Source organism: Lonchura striata, chromosome 1, assembly GCF_046129695.1.
Source record: "Lonchura striata isolate bLonStr1 chromosome 1, bLonStr1.mat, whole genome shotgun sequence".
Classification (NCBI taxonomy): domain Eukaryota; kingdom Metazoa; phylum Chordata; class Aves; order Passeriformes; family Estrildidae; genus Lonchura; species Lonchura striata.
In genome coordinates, this window is record NC_134603.1 from 16,989,132 (window position 1) to 17,011,567 (window position 22,436).

General features: G+C 32.5%; 1 protein-coding gene across 2 annotated transcripts in view; it reads left to right on the forward strand.

Annotated features, from left to right (window-relative positions):
- The window catches only part of CSMD3 (CUB and Sushi multiple domains 3), a 581,291-nt gene that overhangs the window by 497,624 nt on the left and 61,231 nt on the right, over nt 1–22,436 (forward strand). For both annotated transcript variants that reach the window (XM_077782368.1, XM_021546425.3), the window contains exons 50-55: nt 815–1,003; nt 4,906–5,091; nt 6,398–6,592; nt 8,294–8,467; nt 19,751–19,924; nt 21,288–21,461. In XM_077782368.1, the coding sequence (XP_077638494.1) occupies nt 815–1,003; nt 4,906–5,091; nt 6,398–6,592; nt 8,294–8,467; nt 19,751–19,924; nt 21,288–21,461 (1,092 nt within the window). The remainder of the gene's footprint in view (nt 1–814; nt 1,004–4,905; nt 5,092–6,397; nt 6,593–8,293; nt 8,468–19,750; nt 19,925–21,287; nt 21,462–22,436) is intronic.

Genomic DNA, 22,436 nt, shown 5'->3' on the forward strand with positions numbered 1-22,436 from the left:
AGATAGCCAAACCTAAATAACTTGGTACTCAATAAACAAGGAAGTTAATGAAAACATAGTAAGTAACCAGTATTTAATGTCAGAGTTGTTAAGTACATAAATAATTTCAGATTATAATAACTGTAACTCTTAGAGATATTATACGGTCTCATATTGAGTTATGATTTTTTTCCATAGTCTCTAGATAAGACTTCTGTAAGACTTAATGTATTCTAAATAAATCAACAACTAAAAGCAGATTTGGTATTTTTCCACAGATTTATGGTGATAGTCATAAATATCATTAAAATCCATTTTTTAATGTTTTACTTCAGTTCAGTGTATCACAGAACTTAAATGAAAAAACTTATTTAGGACCAGAAAAAAGGACTATTTGAAAAGAGTTATGTTCAGGATGCAGTAGTTGTTTCCCTCTTTCAAAAATCTATACACTACTGAAATGGATACAATTACAATAAATTTCATCATAAACTAAAGTTTAGTAGTTACTTAATTTAAAAAGAAGACGGTAAAAGAAATAAAATAAAAATACACCCCCAAACATAAAAGCTATAGCCAATTATAAAAGTGAGGTATCACTATATTTTTTTTTACTGAAACCTGAATCTTGTAAATAGATTATAAACCTCTATTTTTATCACCTTTATATTTTGTGAAATTGGCCAATGTATGCATTATCATACATAAATTAAAACTTTTACCAATATTTTCTCAGTGTCCAACCAGATGTCCGCTGAGTTCAACAAGAATTTCTCCAGAATTGCTACATGAATTCTGAGCACATATTTTATTCCTTTAATATTTATGTTTAAAGCTCTCTACTGCAGCACCCCAGAGTCGCCCCCGCATGGTTTCATTGTCAGTCAGACAGGCGGACAGCTCAACAGCGTGGTCCGCTGGGCGTGCGACCGCGGCTTTCGGCTCATCGGGAAAAGTACTGCCGTCTGCAGGAAGTCTCCGTACGGATATTACTCGTGGGATGTTCCAGTTCCAGCCTGTCAAGGTAAACTCTTTGGTTAAAAAAAAATACACTCTAAGAAACTTTCTTTTTCTTTTTCTAATATAAGCCATCAGTTTTCTGACTTGAAATGAGTAGAAGGGAAATGTTTCACTGTCATAATTCTTTGCTAAAATTTTTCAACTTCATAAATCAAATGCACTTTAAACAGTATTTCAAGAGGATCTAATAAGACTAACATACAAAAAACACTGCTTTAACATTCATTTTGGTCCAATAATAATTTCTGAAATTTCACATAAGTCTTCAAAATTCTGGTGTTTTTTGAGAACTAATATGATTAAGATTTTCCAAAAACTGTGTATATTTTAAATTTATACCTTTGGAACTGGAACTGTGTTATGAAGTTTGTGAAAAAGGAATATATTTTAATGTTTTAGTTTGATTAACCATGTTGTCCAAGCTGACATGTAATGACCAAACATTTCTATGATAAATCTATTTTGAATGAATTTTGGATATTTCCTATTTGTCTTTTTTTTTTTTTCTGTCAAAGTATCTGATGTGGCAAGAACTTTTTCTGATTTTTTTTGCATTTTCCCCTAACTAAAAGGTAATTTTCATAGAATCATACAAGGGTTTTCTTGGAAGTGACCTTAAAGATGTAGTTCCAATCCCTCTGGGATGGGCAGGAGCACTGTTCACTAGACCAGTTTGCTTAAAGCCAGTCTGACCGGCCTTGAACACTTCCAGGGATGGAGCATCCACAACTTCTCTAGGCAACTTTTCTGTGCAAGCTTCCACAAATGTGAAATTCAACTCAAAGCTGCTGTAAACTCAAATGTCATTGGGTGACCTTTGGGAGATCTTTTATTTATTTAAAAGTCTGTTATCAAGCCTTGCTGGTTTGCATCTTGTTTCTTAAAAATTTAGGGATAAGGGACAGATATATTTTTCTTGTGCCACAATGACTGTTAACATGGATAATATGACTCAAAATTTATCAAGTCATTAATGGAGATTTTTTAATACTGAAGGAGTAATTAATTTCAATGGTAGATATAGACCATCTCAGGTTGCAGCTAGAATGTATCTGATATATATTTTAGTGGCTGGTAAAAGAGACAGTGTGAATTATGTGCGTTATGTGAATAAGCAATATTGTAGAATTTGTTGGTGCTTGTAATCAACACTATTTACATGTTATAAATTTTTTGCAAATTTTTAATTTTATGCACTGCTGAATGCTGGCCCTGGTGTAAAACAATAGGCATTGCTCGGGTAACACTTGTAATTGTCTCAAAGCTCTTATTATCATTAAGGTGCTTCTGAAGGAAGAGGTTAAGCTAGTCCAGTTATGCAGTGAAGAGTGTTACTTGGTTATACAAGCATATAGTTCTCATCTTGGAACAGATAGATCTGCTTAATCTTCAATCCAAGCTATTGAGGAATTTAAAATAAATAAACATGGTCACATGTTTTCATTCTAGTGTCATAGAAATTGTTTCTTTCTTTGGTGATGAGAGGTGAAATAGTAGTTTTATCAGATGTTCAGTAAAAGATAGAAGGTGAACATTCTTGTTTAATTAGCATGTCACTTTTTATCTCTCTGGGGTCATGTTCTCATACCCTCTAAAGCTTTGAATTCGATTATAGTTTCTTGGGATCTTCAATTTCTTAATCAAGGTTTTCTTAATTTTTACTAAATGTGTGTCTCTCCTTGCCAATGGATACTGTGACATTCATTAGGTATAAGTTCTTATGGTTGCTAAGACGGGGTGATAGCAACTTAGTTTTCTATAATCTTTTCAGCTGAATGTGTCTGTACTGTAGTTTTTCTTTTTCTTAAATTTCCATGTTATATGTAAGGGGTTTTTTTTTTGGCAATGCAAGAATATTTTAATGTTGATTCTTATACCTCTGTTCTGCAAGTTGTTATAGGATTGGAGCTTTACCTGTGTCTTAGCTGTGATTATTAGCTTTGGTACTGTTCCACACAGTTGTTATATTGCTTATGAAGCAAATCAGTTTTATGTCAGATCAGCTCCCAGTAGGGGCAAAAATAGATCTCACTCTTTTTTTTTCCCAAGTATTTATACATAGTCTGAGAGGATTAACCTTCCTGTGTGGGCATGATAGATACTTTCTTAGGGCTCAAGATTTGACTTCAAAGTAAGGTACTTCAGACTTAAATGCCTAAGCCCATTTTTTTTTCTTTTTTTTTTTTTTTATCTGACCTACATTAGATATATGGTTTCAGAAAGTAGAAAAGGGTTAGTTTTTATTTTTAGTACCCAAACAGACAATTTATTAGAACCATATCTTCTCTTGGTACATTATTTTTGTTAAAGAAAATAAATAAAATAGTAGCTTATACCTTCTTTGCAGTTTTCAGCTTTCTTCTCTAAGAGATAGAGGAGCCAGCAAGGAGAGGTGCTATGCTGGATCTTTTTCTCAGCAACAAGCAGGGGCTGATGAGGAATATAAAGCTGAAGGGTGCAGTGACTGTGAAATTCTAGGGTACAAAATCCTTAAAGAAGAGAGAAGGGTAGATGCTAGTTGGCCTTGACTTCAGAAGAGTAGAATTTGACCACTTCAGGGATTTGCTTGGTAGAGTACCATGAAATAAAGCCTTAGATTTAAAGTTTTATAGACAAAGATAACTGGTTAATAGTCAAAGGATTACTTCTTCCAAGCTCAGAAAAGTTGCATCCTCAGAAATGTTGTCAAAGAGAAAGCCAGTTAGAAACTTCAGGATACCTGCCTGGATAAGCAAGGAGCTTCTGGACAAAAGAAAATACAAAAACAAAGCCTAGAGAGGTGGAAGTGAGGACAGGCATCTGGGAGGAATACAGACAAGTTGTCCAAGCAGCTGTGGATCAGGTTAGGAAAGCTAGAGCCTTGATAAAATCAATCTGTCCATTTTTTTCAAGGGCAACAAAATCAGCTTCTAAAGTACATTGGTCTTAATATGAAGACTAGGCAAATGGTGGGCCCTGTCCAGAAGGATGCAGGATACCTGGTCACCTGGGACATGGCAAAAGCTGAGTTACTCAGCTGTGGTTTTGACGCAGTCTTTGCTGACAAGTGCTACAGTCTCTCTTCACAAGTCACAGATGACAAAGATGAGGACTAAAGCCTACAGGGAGCCTGAAGAGGGACTTTTCACAAGGGTATGCAGCAAAAGGATAGTGGGGATGGCTTTAAAATTAAAGAGGATCAGTTCATATTACACATCAGGAGGGAATTCATTACTGTGAAGGTGGTGGGGCACTGAAGAGGTTGCCCAGAGGAGCTGTAGATGCACCATTCCTGGAAGTGTTCAAGTCCAGGCTGGACTGGGCTTTGAGCAACCTGATGTAGTAAATGATCTTCCTGCCCATTGCAGAGGGAACTAGATCTTTAGGACCCCTTTCACCCCAGGCCATTTATGATTCTATGATTCAGTATTTTCAAAAGGGTATTTTTCTTCTGCTTTACAGGTGGAAAATATAGAATACTGAAAGGTCATTTTAGTGATTTGCCAGAGGTCACAAAATACAACTGATGGAAGAAATCCTAACATAAATCATATGACACAGAAACACAGAAAGAGTGTTTCTCAGACTGGTGCCTTACTGATTCAGCCATGCTGGTCATATATTTTTTTTTCCAGATATTCTCTATTACCTTTTGTTTTTTTTTCATCTGCATTTTGAATTCTTAGATGCAGAGTTATGAACTATTATTTTTATTTTTTATTTTCTCCATCAAAATGCAAAAGCTTCATTGGACTCCGTTCCCTAAAATTTTAAGAAAACTTATTTCTATGCTTAAAACACACATAAATGAGTTAAAAAGTAATTTTTATGAATTTAAGACTAGTGATTTTTGCAATGCATAAGCTCTCTGAGGTCAGTGGAAACTTATACTGGAGATATAAAATCTTTGTCTTTCCCCCTACTCAGCAATATCTTGTGGAATTCCTAAAGCTCCACTAAATGGTGGGATATTAACTACAGATTACTTGGTTGGCACCCGTGTTACTTATTTTTGCAATGATGGATACAGGCTATCAGCCAAAGAGCTTACTACTGCAGTCTGCCAGCCCGATGGCACCTGGAGCAATCACAATAAAACACCTCGCTGTGTAGGTGAGTAACCTGTAAAAAGTCTCTGGTGAGTAAAAGCCTGTCTGTATATTTTGTAATTTACCTCTGGCACAAATCTTCACATGACTTAAACATTCATCTTCAGGTTACTTTGATCTATGAATTATTTGCTGGTATTAAATTGTTATCAAATACACATATGAAGTATATGTAACTAAGACATGCTGAAACTTAACAGCATAAGCAGAATAAACATGCTAGAGCTTATAGAATACAATCAAACTAATAATTAATTTACAGTTAAATCAGAGTTAATGATTGCACAGGTTTTCTACAAAAGGCATCTCTTCAGTGATAGCTGCATAATTCATGTACTCTTAGCAAATCCCTTTTACTATCCAGAATTGCAAAACCTGTGATAATTGTTTGAAACTGATGCTTATTATTTATATTCATCCCATCATTATAGTCCTACATCATCTAAACTTGGGGGAAAATCACTGCAGGGAAAATGCATGTAACTCCCAAAATGAAGTGGATATCAGCAGTTACAAATGAGATATGAAAACCCAGGTGATTGTAAGAGCAATATGGGGTTGTCAGTGTCTCATGCACATTAGGATTTGGTTTATCTCACCCAATTACTTTTGGAAATGAAAGCAAATTAAGATTGGAGTGTTTTTCAAGTATTTCCCCTTTCTCCTTTTCTTTTCTTGTTCTTGAAAATTTCATCCTGTCATGAATTTTTCTCTTTCTAAAGAACCAATGAAAATAGAGCAAAACAAAGTGGGAAAGATTGTTATGCTTCTTATACTATTTTTTTATTCTATTAGTGTTGTAGAATGTTTTTTGTTCCTTTTCTGGAGGAAGAACACTTAGAATTAAGAAACAAGACAAAAATATATACCTGTTGAAAAAACAACCTGCATATGGGTATTATTTCTTCTGTCACCAGCGTGCAGACTCTCAAAGTCTTTCATATCTCATAGAGTTTACTTGTGTAGAAAAATAATTTCTCCATTTAAATGCACTTAAGATTTTAGTAAAGATTCTGGTGCCTGATATAAAATGTCACAGAAGGTCCATCTACAGTGAATTCAGCTATGGTATAGCTCCTATCTACACCAACTGCATTACTCTGCACATACAATCCCTTCTGTTTCTGGATGAAAATTAATTAAATGAGATAACTCATACCCTCTAACCACAGTCAATTTCAAGTACAGCTTTAGTTTCCAAAGATTATGTCAGTGTGTTTAAAATACATTTTTGATTAATAATGGTCTAGATTTTCCCAATTTGCTTGTACTAAGCCACCAACATCGATGTCTTTTTGTTATTTTGGAAGTTGTTACATGTCCGAGCATCAATTCTTTTACTCTGGAGCATGGAAGATGGAGAATAGTAAATGGTTCACACTATGAGTATAAAACAAAAGTAGTTTTCAGCTGTGATCCTGGGTATTATGGTTTGGGACCAGCATCTATTGAATGTCTTGCTAATGGCACCTGGAGTTGGAGAAATGAGCGGCCTTACTGCCAAAGTGAGTACATCTTTTATCTGCATCTGCTGTACAGACTCCAGGAAAAAATGCTTTATTGGGTGAACTAGAAATGAAATAATTTAGTATTCAAAACCATAAATTAGAAAAAGTGTTTCTTGGCTGGAATTCCTGAGTATCCTAAAGATTGTTATTTACAAATATAATACATTAGATTTAGTGACAAGGACATATCTGTAGGCACACTTCTGGAGTTTAAAGGTCCCTAAATTTATAAAGGTACAAAGAAAATATTTTCCTATATGTTTAATTTAGATCAGGAATGCAGTATAGTCTTGAAAAATGCAAAAACTTTGTCTCCTGTCTGCACACTTGATAAATAAAATAATCTCTCCTTTCAGGTAGTTGCCATGTAGTGTGCATTTGCACGTATCTACATCATTCCTACATTAGCTGGTATGCTGGTAACCAGCAATAGTTAATTTCCAAAAAAATAAAAAATAATATTCAGATATTTAAATCAACTAAAGATGTAGCTATGATTGTGTTTCCCTCCCATACTGCTGTGAAAAGCACATGTCTTTATAAATTTACATTAGACATCTCGTTTTCAAAACTGTGGGGTTTGGTTACACTTTGAAGCTGAAAAACTCTTTCTCTTTATGGAACACGGTGTGACGTACCCTCTGACAGAGTGGGATACAGAGTGGGATACAACTGTGCTTTTGGTTCCTGTATCAAAAATGTATATATCTCCATGTTTATGTATAAATACAAAAATATCTAAAAAAGCCTGTAGATAAACCAGATAACTGTAGCTTAAAATACATTTCTAGTTTATTGACAAGACATATGAACAAAAAGAGGTTTAAAAATTCATTTTCAAACACAGATTAATTATACTGGAAATTAATTTTAATTTTGAGTTCTTTTTAACTGGAAATCTAATATATAATTTAGAGAACTTTTAAAAGTTAATTGCAATATTTCATCTCTCTAGTGTTAAAAATATGGTATATTTCTCAGTATCTATATCTCTGTGTATATTCTACATACTAAATTTGTATCTCTTTTTACTTTAAAAGACAAACTTCTTTTAGCTATGTTTTGAGAAGCTTTATTTGAAATATTATGGCTTATTTTCTTCTAGGCATAAATTGTGCTACCTAATTTCAGGCTCTTTTTTACTAATAATAAAATGGTTTTTGGTAATTATTAAAAGAAAATTGACAGAGAAAAAAGTTATATTGATTGAAAAGATGCTTTCAATTGTAAATAAATAGCAATTAATTTAATGAATATCATTCACTCTTTATAAAAATGTAATGTGTGAATGCTAGGGAAGGCATTTCACTATGATCTAGAAGAGCAAAATGGCCCCTTACCAAAGAAGCATATCTAAATCTGAGAGCAATTGTGATATTCCAGTATGCAGAATGTACTTGCTAAAACCAAGGTAATTAAACAGCATTCAATAATGTTCTGAAGTTTTTTTTTAAATTTACAGAAATTATTTCAATTGTTCTTCCTCCTCTCTTAAGTATAATTTCTGGAGAAGGAATAGTTTTTATTTGCAGGTTTTTAATCTATGATTTCTACAGATTTCTCCAAAATACTTCAAGGTATAAAATTTATTTATCTGATTGACTGGTTGATAAATATTTTTGGTTAATAGGAATTATTGCATGGGTGTTTATGATTCTCAGCTGTACACTTATGTTTTGTTTTTGTTTTGCCATGAAGTTATTTCCTGTGGAGAACTTCCTACACCTCCAAATGGGAATAAGATTGGAACTCAAATCACATACGGATCTACAGCTATATTTACTTGTGACTCAGGATACATGCTAGTTGGGTCTGCAGTGAGGGAATGTCTGTCATCTGGACTCTGGAGAGGAATTGAGACCAGATGTTTAGGTATGGATATTACTGTCATGACTTGTCCATTTTCTTTCTCTCTAGGAGACAAAAATAAGCAAAGTGACCTGCTAGTCCTTTTCTATGAGCAGATACATTGAAGAGAGCTCTGCATGTATGTGGCTGGGCTGCATTGTTTTTCTCATCAGATTAGAACTATATATTTTCAAAATTTTTATTAGCTTCACAATTGCAAAATCTGTGTTGCTGTATTTTTGCATATGTCTTTAAAGTACAACTATACATAAGCAACATGACAGATTGATTCCATATGTGCCAGACCTAATATATATCCTCAGTAAAATATCTGCATAGTAGATCTGAACTAAGTGGTTGTGTCATAGAATTAAACTGTATTCTTGAAAAGATACAGAAGGAGGAAAAAAAATTTTAGAAACTTTGACAGGACCTCTCTTATTTATGAGAAAAAGCCACTATCCAGATGCTTTTTACAGAATTTGAGACCTGTTACTTTTACAAGGTTAGGCATCTTCTCTTATTTAATATACTCAGACATTGCTGCCTGAATTATTTATGAATAAAATGAACGCATGAAACAATTTTAGGGCTTCTTTCTGATTCATTATATTTTATACCTTGAGCTGGGTTATTATATTTACTGTAGAGACATAGGTTTTAACTCTATATTTAACCAAAATTTTAATTTCAGTTTAAATCAAAAGTATGTTAATATTCTGATTCAGAATGAAATATATGTCATATTGTATCTCATTTGTAGAGGCATGAATATATAACAGAATATCCAAAAATTGATACTCTCAGAAAACTGAACTAATTTTTATTTTGTAACACAGCATTATTTGCTAATATTCATTTAAGTGAATGACTCATGAATGAGCAAAATTTTTGCTTATCAGGCTACAAATCTGCAGCTGGAATGTTCCCTGGCATACAGCAGAGAGAGATAGAGGCTTTGTTTATGTTCACTTTAACAATGGAAACCCTTGATATTCTTCATCTTCTAAATTGTCAGCAACTGCAAGATGTTCTAAATCTAAATTTTTGAAGCATCATCCAATGTGCTTAATCAAAGTGTTCTGCTTTTTTTCATGTTTGCTTTTTTGTTTGTTTTTATTTTTACTGATTTTTCTGCATAAATTACAGCTGTTGAAATTTGGTGAAATGTAAAAATTTTTCTTCAGAGAAATAATATTATAAAAACAGATAAATTGGATGCTATTTGTGAATAGCACCTTGGAAAAATACTTGCACTTACAAATTTTGCCAAAAAAACCTCATGCCAAGTGAAGACCAGCACAGAATGAATTTAATTTCTCCTACATTTGCCTGTAGAAATAAAATTGTAATATAATTTAATAATATTAACAGATTACATAATCTTTACATGCAACTTAAAAGAGGATCACTACTTCTCGGAAGAGATTCATTATTATTCAGTTCATAGACTGTAATGTCCAATAACAATAAAAAGTTAAGAAAACAACTATATGACTAGAGGACAAAAACAGTAATCTGAACCAAACCTAGAGTTTCAGACTAATAGCACTACAGTAAATCTTATAATGCTTATCTTTTAAGGTTTATTATGGCAAATTGTTGAAGACAGCATGAAAACCAGTATTACTCAGAAAAATTAGAATATACATCATATACAGCATGCAAATAATGTATACCTTGCTTAAAAAAAAAAAAAAAAAGCTAGTGACAAAGTAAATTTATAAAAGGGAGAGAGTCATGGCTGCCATAATTTCTCTTGCAAAAACACTGCCTACTGTGTAACATCACCATGCAGGAATGAGTGCCCCGCAGACTTAGAATAACTAAGTTCAATTCTTGTTTCTTCCATAAGAAATTTGAGACTTAAGATAGAGTCATGAGATCAGCTAATGACAAATCACAAATAAGAAATTTTTTTAAGAAGGTTGTTGTAAGAAAGTGGAGGAAAAGGAGGAAATTAAAGAAGTATTAGAATGTGGGAGAAAGGAGATCAAATACAGCAGGATGACCTACAGAGTGGGTATTTTAACAGTTCAAGAAATTAATTTTTGTGCAACTTATCAGCATATTCATTATCTACTTTGTATGTTTTCAATTGTAAGCATTTTTTACAACTGAGCTTTTCCACATTTGCTTTCTGAAAAGTGTAGTCTTTCTTGAACTGAAGTGATTACCAATGTATTTCTATTTTAAGTTGTGAAGATGCCATTAGGTATACATTTAGATGGCATACATGAAATCCTACAGGACAAAATAATAAACATTTCAAGTATTTTGTTTAAAAATGCACTTATTTTTTTCGAATGTGCTACTGTAATAATTACATTTAATTGTTGTATTAGATAACCTGATTTTAATTCTAGGTATGCGTAATTGAAAAAAATTGTTTGTTTGTTTATTTATTTATTTATTTTAAAAATTTATTTATTTAGAAGCTGAATATCTACAGTAGAACTTTAAAGTAGTTTGTGGTGAACCTAATCAGATATAGATGATAATTAGAACTGAGGTAAGCTTCAAATCACCAAAAGTATTGACTAAAATCCAATTTATGTTACATGACACTGTGAACAGTAGTGCATGGTTTTGATGACATCCATAACAGCATGAGAATTTGATGATAGGTTTCTCAGCTCTTTTTTTTCTTTTCTCATTCTGACTTCTTTTACTAAAAAAATGGATAATTTATGGATAATGAATCCATGGCAAAAGCCAGAACACCTAACACAACTGCCTTCCTTTCTCAATCACACTTTTTTTTTTTTTTCTTTAAATAATACCTAATGATAAAGTAGTATTTCATGGGTAATCACATTATTATAATAGCAGGAAATTGATTTCTTAGTCCTTATTCTCCATAGCTGATGAAAAGAAACAATGTTCAAATTGAAAAAAACAAATGAAATAAAGCAGAATTGAGCTTCTGAAGTAATTCTGTTGTCAAAGTTTAAAAAATTAAATGTTTCAGGACATTTTATTATGAAAAAATCACATTAGTCTTTTAGAAAAAAATAACAAGCAAAGACTAAAATCATGACAGTTGTAACTCCTAGGTTACAAACAAATTTATTATGCATGATCTTTTTCTGTCCTGGTAACACTGAAACTGTCTATGTAATAAATCCTGAGAAACATTGGAATAGATTTTTAGTGAATATCCTACTTATAAAAAGAGACTGACAAATCTGTGATTTTGTTATACATTTTTCTCTTGGAGAAATACTTAAATATTCAACAAGAAATTGATTATTCTTTGTCTGTTTTCATGAAAACTTTGTATATTTACAGTATATACAGACTACTTATTTACAATTTTGCTTTCTTTGCATATTTGCATATTTTGCATTATTTCCTTTATTTATGGCATTAATCTTGTTTGCTTTAATTTAATTTCAGGAATAACAGTGATCATAAAAACATATATTATCATACTTTAAAAAGTTTTTCTTTTTTAATGTATTTATTTTAATGCCTGTAATCAGATACTTAGTAAACTGGGCATTTCCTAGAGAAGAAGTAAATTGTGTCTACTTTAATAACTCTATAGTACTTTCAGAATTAACTAGTATATGAATGGTGAAAAACATTTCCTAAGATTTCTGTAATACAGATTTTTTCTTTCCCTTTTTTCAGAACATTACTGGGTATTTTTCGCCTTTTAAAATGTTTTATGTATTATTTTGGTTAACATTTTAGACAGCTTAGTCAAAAACACTTGACAAAGTAAAACTAACAGAGAAAAGTATAGCATACTTTAAAAAGTCTTTCTGTTAGATACAGTTCTTCTTATATATAATGGAGCAACTTTTTTCTTTGATTATTACAAAGAATTCTTCTTTCTTCCTAGGCCCTTACAAATTTTTAATGTAATGTACAAAATTCCATACTTCTCTTTGGGAGTTATCTAACTGAGCTTCTCTTACTTGTGCTAGTTGCATGACTGACAGTAATTTTAAATGTTGCTTAGACATCTCATCAATGAAAACTACATTAAAAGAGAGCAAAAAATATGCTTTTCAACCAATACTTAAACTCTGAGGAAAGATATCTTTGCACATTTCTCTCTTTTGTTGATTGATGAGCTAACTCCAGGTTTTCATATTTCTTCAACTTGTGACTCCATCTCAACTGTACAAAACCTAACATTTATTTCTTAATTCTTTCTTCTTTTTCAATTCCTCATGACATCTAAACATCTGATAAAATAGATCTATTGATATTCTCTCCCTTGTTTACCAAAAGTCATTGTTGTTATTTCATATGGGATAGACTCAGCAACTTTGGGAACAATAGTTTTGTTCACTTCTGCATATTAGTATTAAATCTCAAATAAAGATAAATAATGAAATATTATTAAATTTTTAAAGGTCTATAAGATTTCATATCTTGTTGTTGTGACATGATTAAATGATGCTAATTCAGTTCATTTGGAGACCACTTTTATAAAGTGTCCATATGAATTAAAATGCAAAAATTAAGAATTACATTTATTTGATTAATAAGACATAAGGAAGTGTGCTTTCATACCAGAGGAGCTTTCAGTAAGGGCAGATGAATAGGAGAAAAGAGCTGTTTAGATTAGTGTGTACATTAAATGTCAACATTTGCACTTCCCAAACAATAATATCAAGAATACCATTCATCTCTTCTCCTAAAAGAAAGGCTACGCTTCACATACTGTGTCTTTGTCTGAATTAAAAAATAATCCATCAGACTGATCAGATAATGAAACAAATAATGGATTGGGAATTATCTGCATTTGCATTACATATGGTTCAGAGAAATTTCTGTGGACTATATCTGGTCAAGTCCTCTGGGCTAAATGACATCATTACTGATGTGGTTCTAAGTTGTCAAAAAGATCTGTCAATAATTTTTTCTCTAAAAGGAGATGGAACATGTTTTGTGCACCTAGTTGAGCTTCTCAGTACGCTTCCTTTGAAAGGAATTCTAAGCTAATTTCTTCATAGTAAAACCACTCAGCACATTTATAAGAAGGAAGATCTGAACCAAAGTTCTAGTGTGAACACATCCTTTGATGTGTTAGCTCGAGAATATTTATCCCAGATTTACTCAACTCTTTTTTCATACAAAAATACTGCTTTAAAATGCTAATGAGTCATTGTTGGCAGCCTTTTACTGGTAAAGGAAAAAAACAGTTAGTTATCCATCAACTCTGAGAACAATGCTGTCCATGGAGTTAAAAAACTAGCAGACCATCTGGGGCAAAGCAATCATGTAAGCTAACAGCAAAGATAGTTCAGTGCATTAATCTATCAGTGATTTTTTTTTTTTTATATTTTCTCAAACAGTTATCAGCCACTGAAAGGTTTCTGTACCTATATAATTTCTGAAGTGTAACCTCTCTGCCACTATTTTCATACTTGAAACTTCTGGAAAAATATGTATGCATCTTCACTGTTTTTAAATCTCTTTTTTAAACTCTTGGTATTTCAGTTAAGGGGTATTCTGTATCTCCAGTGTTACTGAATTAATATATCTGGAGTGCTTCTCTTTGTTCTTTAGTACTGCTGTATAATAATAAGTAGACTTTCAAATTAGGTATATGATGTTCCATCTTTAAAGAAGTATTCAGCTGTTTCAAGGAATTCAGCAGAGAATTTCCCTCTGTGGGCCATGGATTTAAAAAGATTTAAAATAACTTTACCATTCATCCTGAACAGTTTTAGAACAGCTTGAACAGCTGTCAAAATGAGACTCTTCTGAAAATAGCAAGAGAAATGCCCCAAGCTCTGTTTTGTCCAGAACTGTGCCTTCTTATATCTTTTTATGAAATGCAAGCCCTGTAAAGAAATAAAAAAAAGGACAGGAAATTATTCCTCCCATTTTCAGCTGAGGTCATCTTGAGAGGTTAATTAACTTTGTTGAATAATAAATAACATAAATCTCTGTTTTCAATAATACATGGGTATGTAGATTTTTTCACTACTGTGCTCATTTTTGACGTTACTGGCAACTAAAATAAGTATAGGCATGGTTTTTGTCATTTAATGTAAAGATTCTGTATTCATTTATTCGTGTTCTCATAGAACAACCTGCAGAAAAGAAATCTTATTTATAGCTATGGTTTGAAAGGTTCTGACACTAAGTTATTATGTTCATTCTTCATTGCTAGAACATGATTTCATGTCAAATTAGGTAATTTATTTGGTGGTCATAGGTTATTAATATCCTTCATTCCCAATCTTTGACTAATTTTTGTTTTTAATAATATTTCATGCAATTATTCTTCTCAAGTTTTGCTAGACTGGAAATTGAGAATGTTATATTTCTTATTTCTCCTCTCAAATCTTCTACTCAGTAGAACCTTCTCTTAGTCTCTTTTAATACTTTTTTTTGGTAATTTTGACTTGTCTTTGCAAAAGTGGTATCTTTTGATTCAGTATTACAAGTTACAAGTTACGTTAAGATCCATGGGTCTCATCTGGATTCATAGAACAGCTACAGAAATCTTTTACATCTATGTCATAGAAAAAATGGAACTACAACTGGTCTTATGGTACAGCACAAAAATAGAAATATTGACAATGGACAAAGTTGTAATAAAAACAGTCTAGAATAGCTGTGTAGTCTATAATCCTAACTTAATGGAAAGCCAGCTATTTACTATCAGGATATTAGAATATGCTTATTTGTCACAAAGCCCTTATAATAAGAGTTTAAATGAAAGTCCTGAGAAACAATTACCATCAGAATTGATAATAAAAAAAAACAGAATATGCAGCAATAAATATGAGCATATCTTTAATCTATAATGAACATATTGAAATTATTTTCTTAGATAGCTTAACAGAAAAATGTTAAAGGTAAGAATTTTACTAAAATTCATGAGAAAAATAAATAAACACCTTAGTTTTAGAAGACACGCAACAAACCCATAATAGAATTGAAGTTTAGTAATAATTGCTCTTCCAAATACAGGTGTTGATATTGATAAAGGTTTTTTGTTGGTTTGAGAGATGTTTTGTTTTTTCTTCCTCTATGCTTTTTTTTTCTCTCTTGACATTGGGGAAGTAATGATAGCAGCTACTATAAGCTGAGGTGTTAATTTCCTCTGGCAGAGAACACCTCTATGGCTGTGTAAATGAGAGTGGGAAAATAAAGAATAAAAGTTCTGGAAAATATTAATGAGACTCTAACTTTTTTGGATCTTACTCATCTTCATGAATCAGTGGAAATGCCTGTAAAGTTCTCCAATATACTCTTAACAGGAATTATATACACTGTTTTTTAGATTTTTCATAGCAAACATAGTGAACTGCTTACCACATGCACCTACATGACAGTTGTCAGGTATGTTTTTTTTGAAAATAAAACAAATAATACTGAACCCATAATTTTAGGGTGTTGGACTGCTTTGGTTTTGGTTTCTTTTTCCCTCTTTCTTTTGTTTGGTTTGGTTTTAATGTTTTGGGGATTTTTGGGGTTTTTTGGGTTTTTTTGGGTTTTTTTGGGGTTTTTTTTTGTATATCCCTCAGTCACACTAAGCTTCCTCTGGAAATCAGAGTAAAAACTGGCAAAAAATCCTGCAAATTCCCAAGTTCTGTTTGTTTGTTTGTTTTAATCTCTTTTTTAGATTTGAGATGAAAAATGTTTCACAAGTCTGGTATATCCTGTTTTTAAATTATATTTACTTAACATTTTCACTGGTTGATTAGAATTCTGTTATGACAGAAGTACAGTTTTATAATACAGCATTATAATATTCTTAATGAATTCATTTTTATTTCTCAGTTTAGAAATCTTACATAGGGAGAGAAGTAGTCTCTACTGTTTTAAAAATATGTTTCATTACTAGCAGTGGGAAGCTCACAATTGGTCATGCAATATAGTTAGTGCTCCAGAGATATAATTGTTATACAGAGTGGGAGGAAATAATCAAGACAGAGAGATTTGAAGTAACAGACTCATAAAATAGCCTAAATTGGAAGGGAATTTGAAAAATCATCTGATCCAACATTTCATGGCAGAGAGAGCTGAGATGGGATTATCTAGCAACCTGTTTAGTCCCATTTTGAAAACATCTGGTGATGTAGACTCCCATCACATCTCTGAATAGATTGTTGCAGGGAATGCTTGCTTTTATTGTCAAAAGAATTCTTTCTTATGTCATGATGAAACCTTTCCCAGTGCAGCTTGCACCCATTGCTCTTCATCCTCTCCATGTTACTCCATGTGAAGAGAGAGCCTCCATTATTTATGTAGCCCCTTTCTAAGTACTGGAATGCTGTGATGAGCCCCCCGCTGCTTGAGCTTTCTCTTTTTCAGGAACTAATGCCTCCAGCCTTTCCTCATAGGAGAGGTTTTTCAGCCTTTGATAATTTTCATGACCGGCCTTTGCAGTCTGTCTGAATCTTTCTGCATCTTTCATGTGCAGCCTAGCAAGCACTGAGTAGAGTGGGATGATCACGTCTCTACCACTGCTAATAATGTTTCTGCAGATGCAGCCCAGGATCCATTTTGCTTTCACTGTTGCAGCCACACTGCTGGCTCACAGTCAGCTTCTTGTCCACCAAGACCCTCAGGAGCCTTTCAGTGACACTGCTCCCCAGCCACACAGATCATGGCCTGTTCTGGGCTCTTTGGTTCTGTCATCCCAGGGGCAGCATCTTGCAGGTGTTTTAGTTAATCTCAAACAGTTCTTTCTTGCTTGCTTGCTCCAGCCTACCCAGGTCTCTCTGCAAGATGTCTCTTCCTTCTCACCTGTCTGCCTCACCCCCAGTCTGGTGTCATCAGCAAACTTGCTGGGGCTGCTTTCAATCCCATCATTCAGATAATTTATGAAGCTATTCAATGTAATGGAGCCCATCAATGAGCCTTAGGGAACCCTGTTGAGATAGATTTACAGCCTGAGTGCAAATCACTGATCACCAGCCTTTTAGTGAAGCCTGTTAACCCATTCCCTACCCACCTTGCAGACCACCCACCCAATCTGTATCTTGCCCTTTTGTGCAGGAAAAGGCTGTGGGAAATGGTATTGAATACTTTGCTGAATTTCAGGAAAGCAACATCCACTACTGCTCTCTGTGTATATAGTAGATATTGAATGAAGTCAAAAGAAAAGAAAAAAAACCAAAAAAACCCAAAGAGTCTCAAAAGTCTAAAGAAGTTAAAACTAGGGTCTGAGAGGTTTATGACAATGAGAGGATGTAGGGTAAGAAGATGGTATTAAATGACTTTAAATTTTCTGGAGCAAGACTGGGACATTACTGCAAGACATACAGATGATTTGCAATGAATTTTCACCTGTTGAAGTTGTATGGGTTTTGTGAAGTCCACGAAGAATTGCAGAAACTGTACTGTGATCTCAGTTACCTCACATGTTGAATTGCTTCTGTTTTACTCTCTCTGCACAGGAAAGAGTGATTGACCCTTCTGGTGGAGTATTTTGCTTCCACTCTGCCATAAAGCAACACAAAATTCTTAATTAAGAACCAAGCCATATATTATAATTAATGCAACTAGAAAAATATTTCCTTGAGCATGATCTAAATCACTACAGACTGTGTGATTGCACTTTTGATAGAAACTAATCTTTTACAGCTCAGTTTTTATTCCTCATCTGGTTAGTCTTGTTTATAGTCAGAAATATGATAGGATAGGGAAATTAGTTACTTTGGAGTATGTTCAAAAAGTCTACTGCATGCTGAATGGATTATGAATTTCTTGGAAAATCAAGAAATATTCTGACAAAAAAATTTTAGACGTCATGCCATTTTATCCTAGAAAACATAAATGTCATGTATGCCTATTTTTTACATAAGACTGAGGGAAACAGGGAGGGAACAAAGAGGGGATAATATAGCCTTGAAGAGTACCAGATTTGGACTCTTGCTAATTACACGGAAGTCAAATTGCAGTCATCAATCTGATATATGTGGCATGTGGAGGTTCATATACTACTAATACTGAATTGGTAAATTGGTAAATTCTGATTGTTTTATCATGATTCATACAATGAAATACAATACAAAACTCAAGTTGTAAGAAAGTGTAAGATTTTCCTTTTTTTGGAAATTTCTAACCTCAAATGAATGAGGCAAAATGCAGGAAAATACATCAGGATATTAGAAGAATTTAAAATTTCAAAGGAAAAAACAGTCCAAACCATACTGCTTCTATATGTCTTTTTTTTATTAGCAATCCCATGCTTTTTTTTTTGTTTGTGGGAGCTAGAAAATTAGAAGACAAAAGTAGACTGGTGGAGTTTGGTTGGCTGGTATTTTTGTTTTTTGGTTTGTTTTTTTTTTTTCCTAAAAAGTACTAGCTGAAACACTGGGTTTGTTTTTTGGGTTTTTTGGTTGTTCTTTTTTTGGTTTGTTTTTGGTTTTGCTTTTGTTTTTTTGTTTTTTTTTTTTTTTTTGTTTCCTGTCTTACTCTTCTTTTGGCAGTGAATTCTTTACCAGATATCACAGTCTTAATGAAATCAACCATTCTTAGAAGACTTTCCCATTACCACATTTTTTTGCTGAATCAGTGCCCATTTTCCAGAATTCATTATGAAAAATATCAACTACATCGTCTGTTTTTTTTCCCAGACTCTCTGTAGACAAAAATGTCTCCTTTTGACTTTCATAGTGAAAAAACAATATTTCTCATATTTTGAGAGTAAAAGATTAGGCCTAGGCCTAATCATAGACAGATTTTTGGTTGCCGTTTGGTTGCCATGATTTAGAGGCTGTTTTGATAACTGCCTTCAGCCAAAGAATGTTGATCTCTTTGGAATTCCACTAGGAAGGAGAGACAGAAAAACATTACAGAGAGTCAAATTCCAGCAATAAATTCTTCAAGTTAATTTTTTTTATATTGTACAAAGTCTATATTTATAATGTCCACATGGATTGATATCTATAATATTTGTATTATTTTTATTTATGTGGAATTTTTCTATTTAGTTAAATATATGATGTTTTCATGTTACCTTATTCGTTTAATCATAACCAAAATAAAACTAAGGTAAATAATACATATTTTACATGTTACAATAAAAAGGAATTACTCATATTTTTAAAGGAAATTTTATTTTATATATGACATTTAATCTCTTTTTACATCATCTTTTTGTAAGTTTTATATGTGTATGGTTGTACTTATACATATGAATGACTGCAGTTTTCACCAAGCTAAAAAATATAAAGCTTTGAATTAGGTCAATAAAAAGACCTTGAAAAATATTCAACATTTCTTTGTTTTAGTTAAGGAGGTTTAATTAAAATTTCTATGGAATATTTACTTTTTTTTTTTTCATTTTCTTTTTTTTTTCATTACTATAAATAAATCCAGCTGGTCACTGTGGTATCCCAGATCTTATAGTCAATGGACAAGTAATAGGAGAAAATTATGGATATAGAGACACAGTTGTTTACCAGTGCAGTCCCGGCTTTCGGTTGATTGGCTCTTCTGTCAGAATATGTCAACAGGATCACAACTGGTCTGGCCAGCTTCCATCCTGTGTGCGTAAGTAAGCATGGCAACACATACTGATTTATGTTACAGGAATATCTGTGTCAAACAAGAGGAGGATTGAGTAGTCCTCAAAAGTATGGGGTCACATAAAATCTGTGATTCATCTATCAGGTCTGAAGTTAAGTGTTGTCATCTAAAATTTCCACTGCATCTTTTGGCAACTGAGTATCTGCTGTTTTGGATATGAAAATTCTTCAGAAAGTGATAGGACTTACGAATGCCACTACTCAAATTTTAAAATGGCTTTATGACCTGTAGTGGCTTTTGGAAATATTTAATGTATATTTACTTTCCCTGTTCCAGTTAGATAAGTAAATGCTATTGAAGTAAACAGTCAATGCTGCAGATTAAAATGTTTTCCTTACCAATTTTTTTTCTTCTTTTTCCTCACGGAGATGTTGTTACTTTGATTTGTGATTTTGGGGTTCTTTTGAGTGAATATTGTGCTTTGTTAATGAGGTTTCTTTTGCATGATAAGTGTGTCAAGCCATCACATGAAAGACCTTTAAGTAATAATATAAAATGATGTATTTAATTTAGGAAAATTTGAGATTTCCTTAAGTACTTTAAAGTAAATTACCACTATTTTACAGGTTCAGTAATATTAGTGTATTGAAATTATACTAATCTGTCTCCAAATATCCTATAGTTCTATCTTTGTAGCAGAAATTCTCATAATGCCAAGCCATAGCACACAATGTTAATTCATTTATTCTGTGACATTTTAATTTTTATTTTTAATTACTGATTAGGTTTTTTTACCAAAAGCTTGTTACAAAATAGAAGAAAATGTTTGTGCTAAGTGTTTTGGATAATTTTGTGAATATTAATTTGTGTCCAATTTTCCTTCCTTTTCTTTCATAACTTTGCCTTCTTTAGAAAGATTCTGTATAATATTAAAAAAATTTCACTGCGCCAATAGTTCTGGGTTTATTGGGTTTTTTTTTTTAGTCATATATTTATAGCTTCACTAAGTATTTAGGCCACAAAGATAAAATATTGAGTTGATAATAAGACAAATTTGTAAGAAATAATACCTGAGGAACTAAGGAAGCAAAATATTTCCTTTCAGTTTCAGACTATACATAATGAAAATCTAGTGCTTGCTTTTCTCCTGCTTCTTCAGATGTGTTTTCTTTATTTGCTTTCATTACTGCATGTCAAATTCTATTTAATTTATTTAAAAATTTAAGTAAGTTCTTGAACATTAATACATCATGGAAAATATGCAGTATCTCACAATATCAAAGCTTAAAAATACTATTATATAATTATTATCTACTGTATGATAAATAATGAAAAGTGATAACATCGTGTTCTGCTTTTGGGGTTTTTTTGACTGGTGCTATGCTAGCTGTCAGCTGTGGTCACCCTGGAAGTCCTATTTATGGAAGAACAAGTGGAAATGGTTTCAATTTCAATGATGTTGTGACATTTTCATGTAATACTGGGTATGTTATGCAAGGACCAACAAAAGCTCAGTGCCAAGCTAATAGGCAGTGGAGCCACTCACCTCCAATATGCAAAGGTAAGAGTGCAGTATTTACAGGTTTCTAACTAAATGTTGTAAAATTAAGGCTGAAAAATAACCAGGGGGTAAAGGAACACAAGACAAAATTATTCCTTTCTCACCAACAGAGAGACTGCTTAACTAACATAATAATCTTATTATTAAAGATGTTTGGTCATGCTATGATTTTTTTAAGTCAGGTTAACAGGATAACAGTTGCAGAGAAACTTTCTTATTTGTCTGTAGATTGTATTGCTTTTATAAAAATTGTTTCTGCAAGTTAGTGAAGCAAAATTATGGAGAGGTAATTAAGAGCTTAAAGGTTGAAATAATTTTCTCTGCATCTTTACCCAGTATAGTTCTAGCAGACACATAGGAAAAGCTACTTTTCTTCCTTTTATATTTCCATTGCTGCTCCACTGAGTATCATGATATCGAAAATTTTTATTCTAATTTATTAACATTGTCCATTTGAGTTGGTTTTCAATGCTTCTACGTATTATATATAAAATTATTTCACTTAGAAAAATAATAGCATGAAATTAGTCCTACTTATGTTTTCATAAACGGTTTTAGGAAGGTTTTGTCACCCCTGTCTTTTTAAAATCTCTTATATGCTTTTTAAATAATTGGTTTTATTTAGAAAAATATACTTTTTGCTGTAACCTGCATGTACATATGCAGAAATTCTAATGATTGTTTTTCAGCATCTTCTCTGCAGCTTCTATGGATTTTTATCTGTGCATAAACTAAATAATGTGTTTTTATTGAAAAACATCTGAAAAACATTGCTGTATTTTCTTTTCAATAGGTGTTTTCCACTTTCATTTGATCACTTTCCCCTAAGAGATACTGCCAAATAATTTGCAGAACTTAAATTTCCAAGGACTCTTTGTTGATGAAAATACATTATTTTTTAAATTTGCAATACTAAACATGTACTGTGTGTTTAGGGTACATACTTAATCTCATTTTGAATCTGGTTGCTATCAG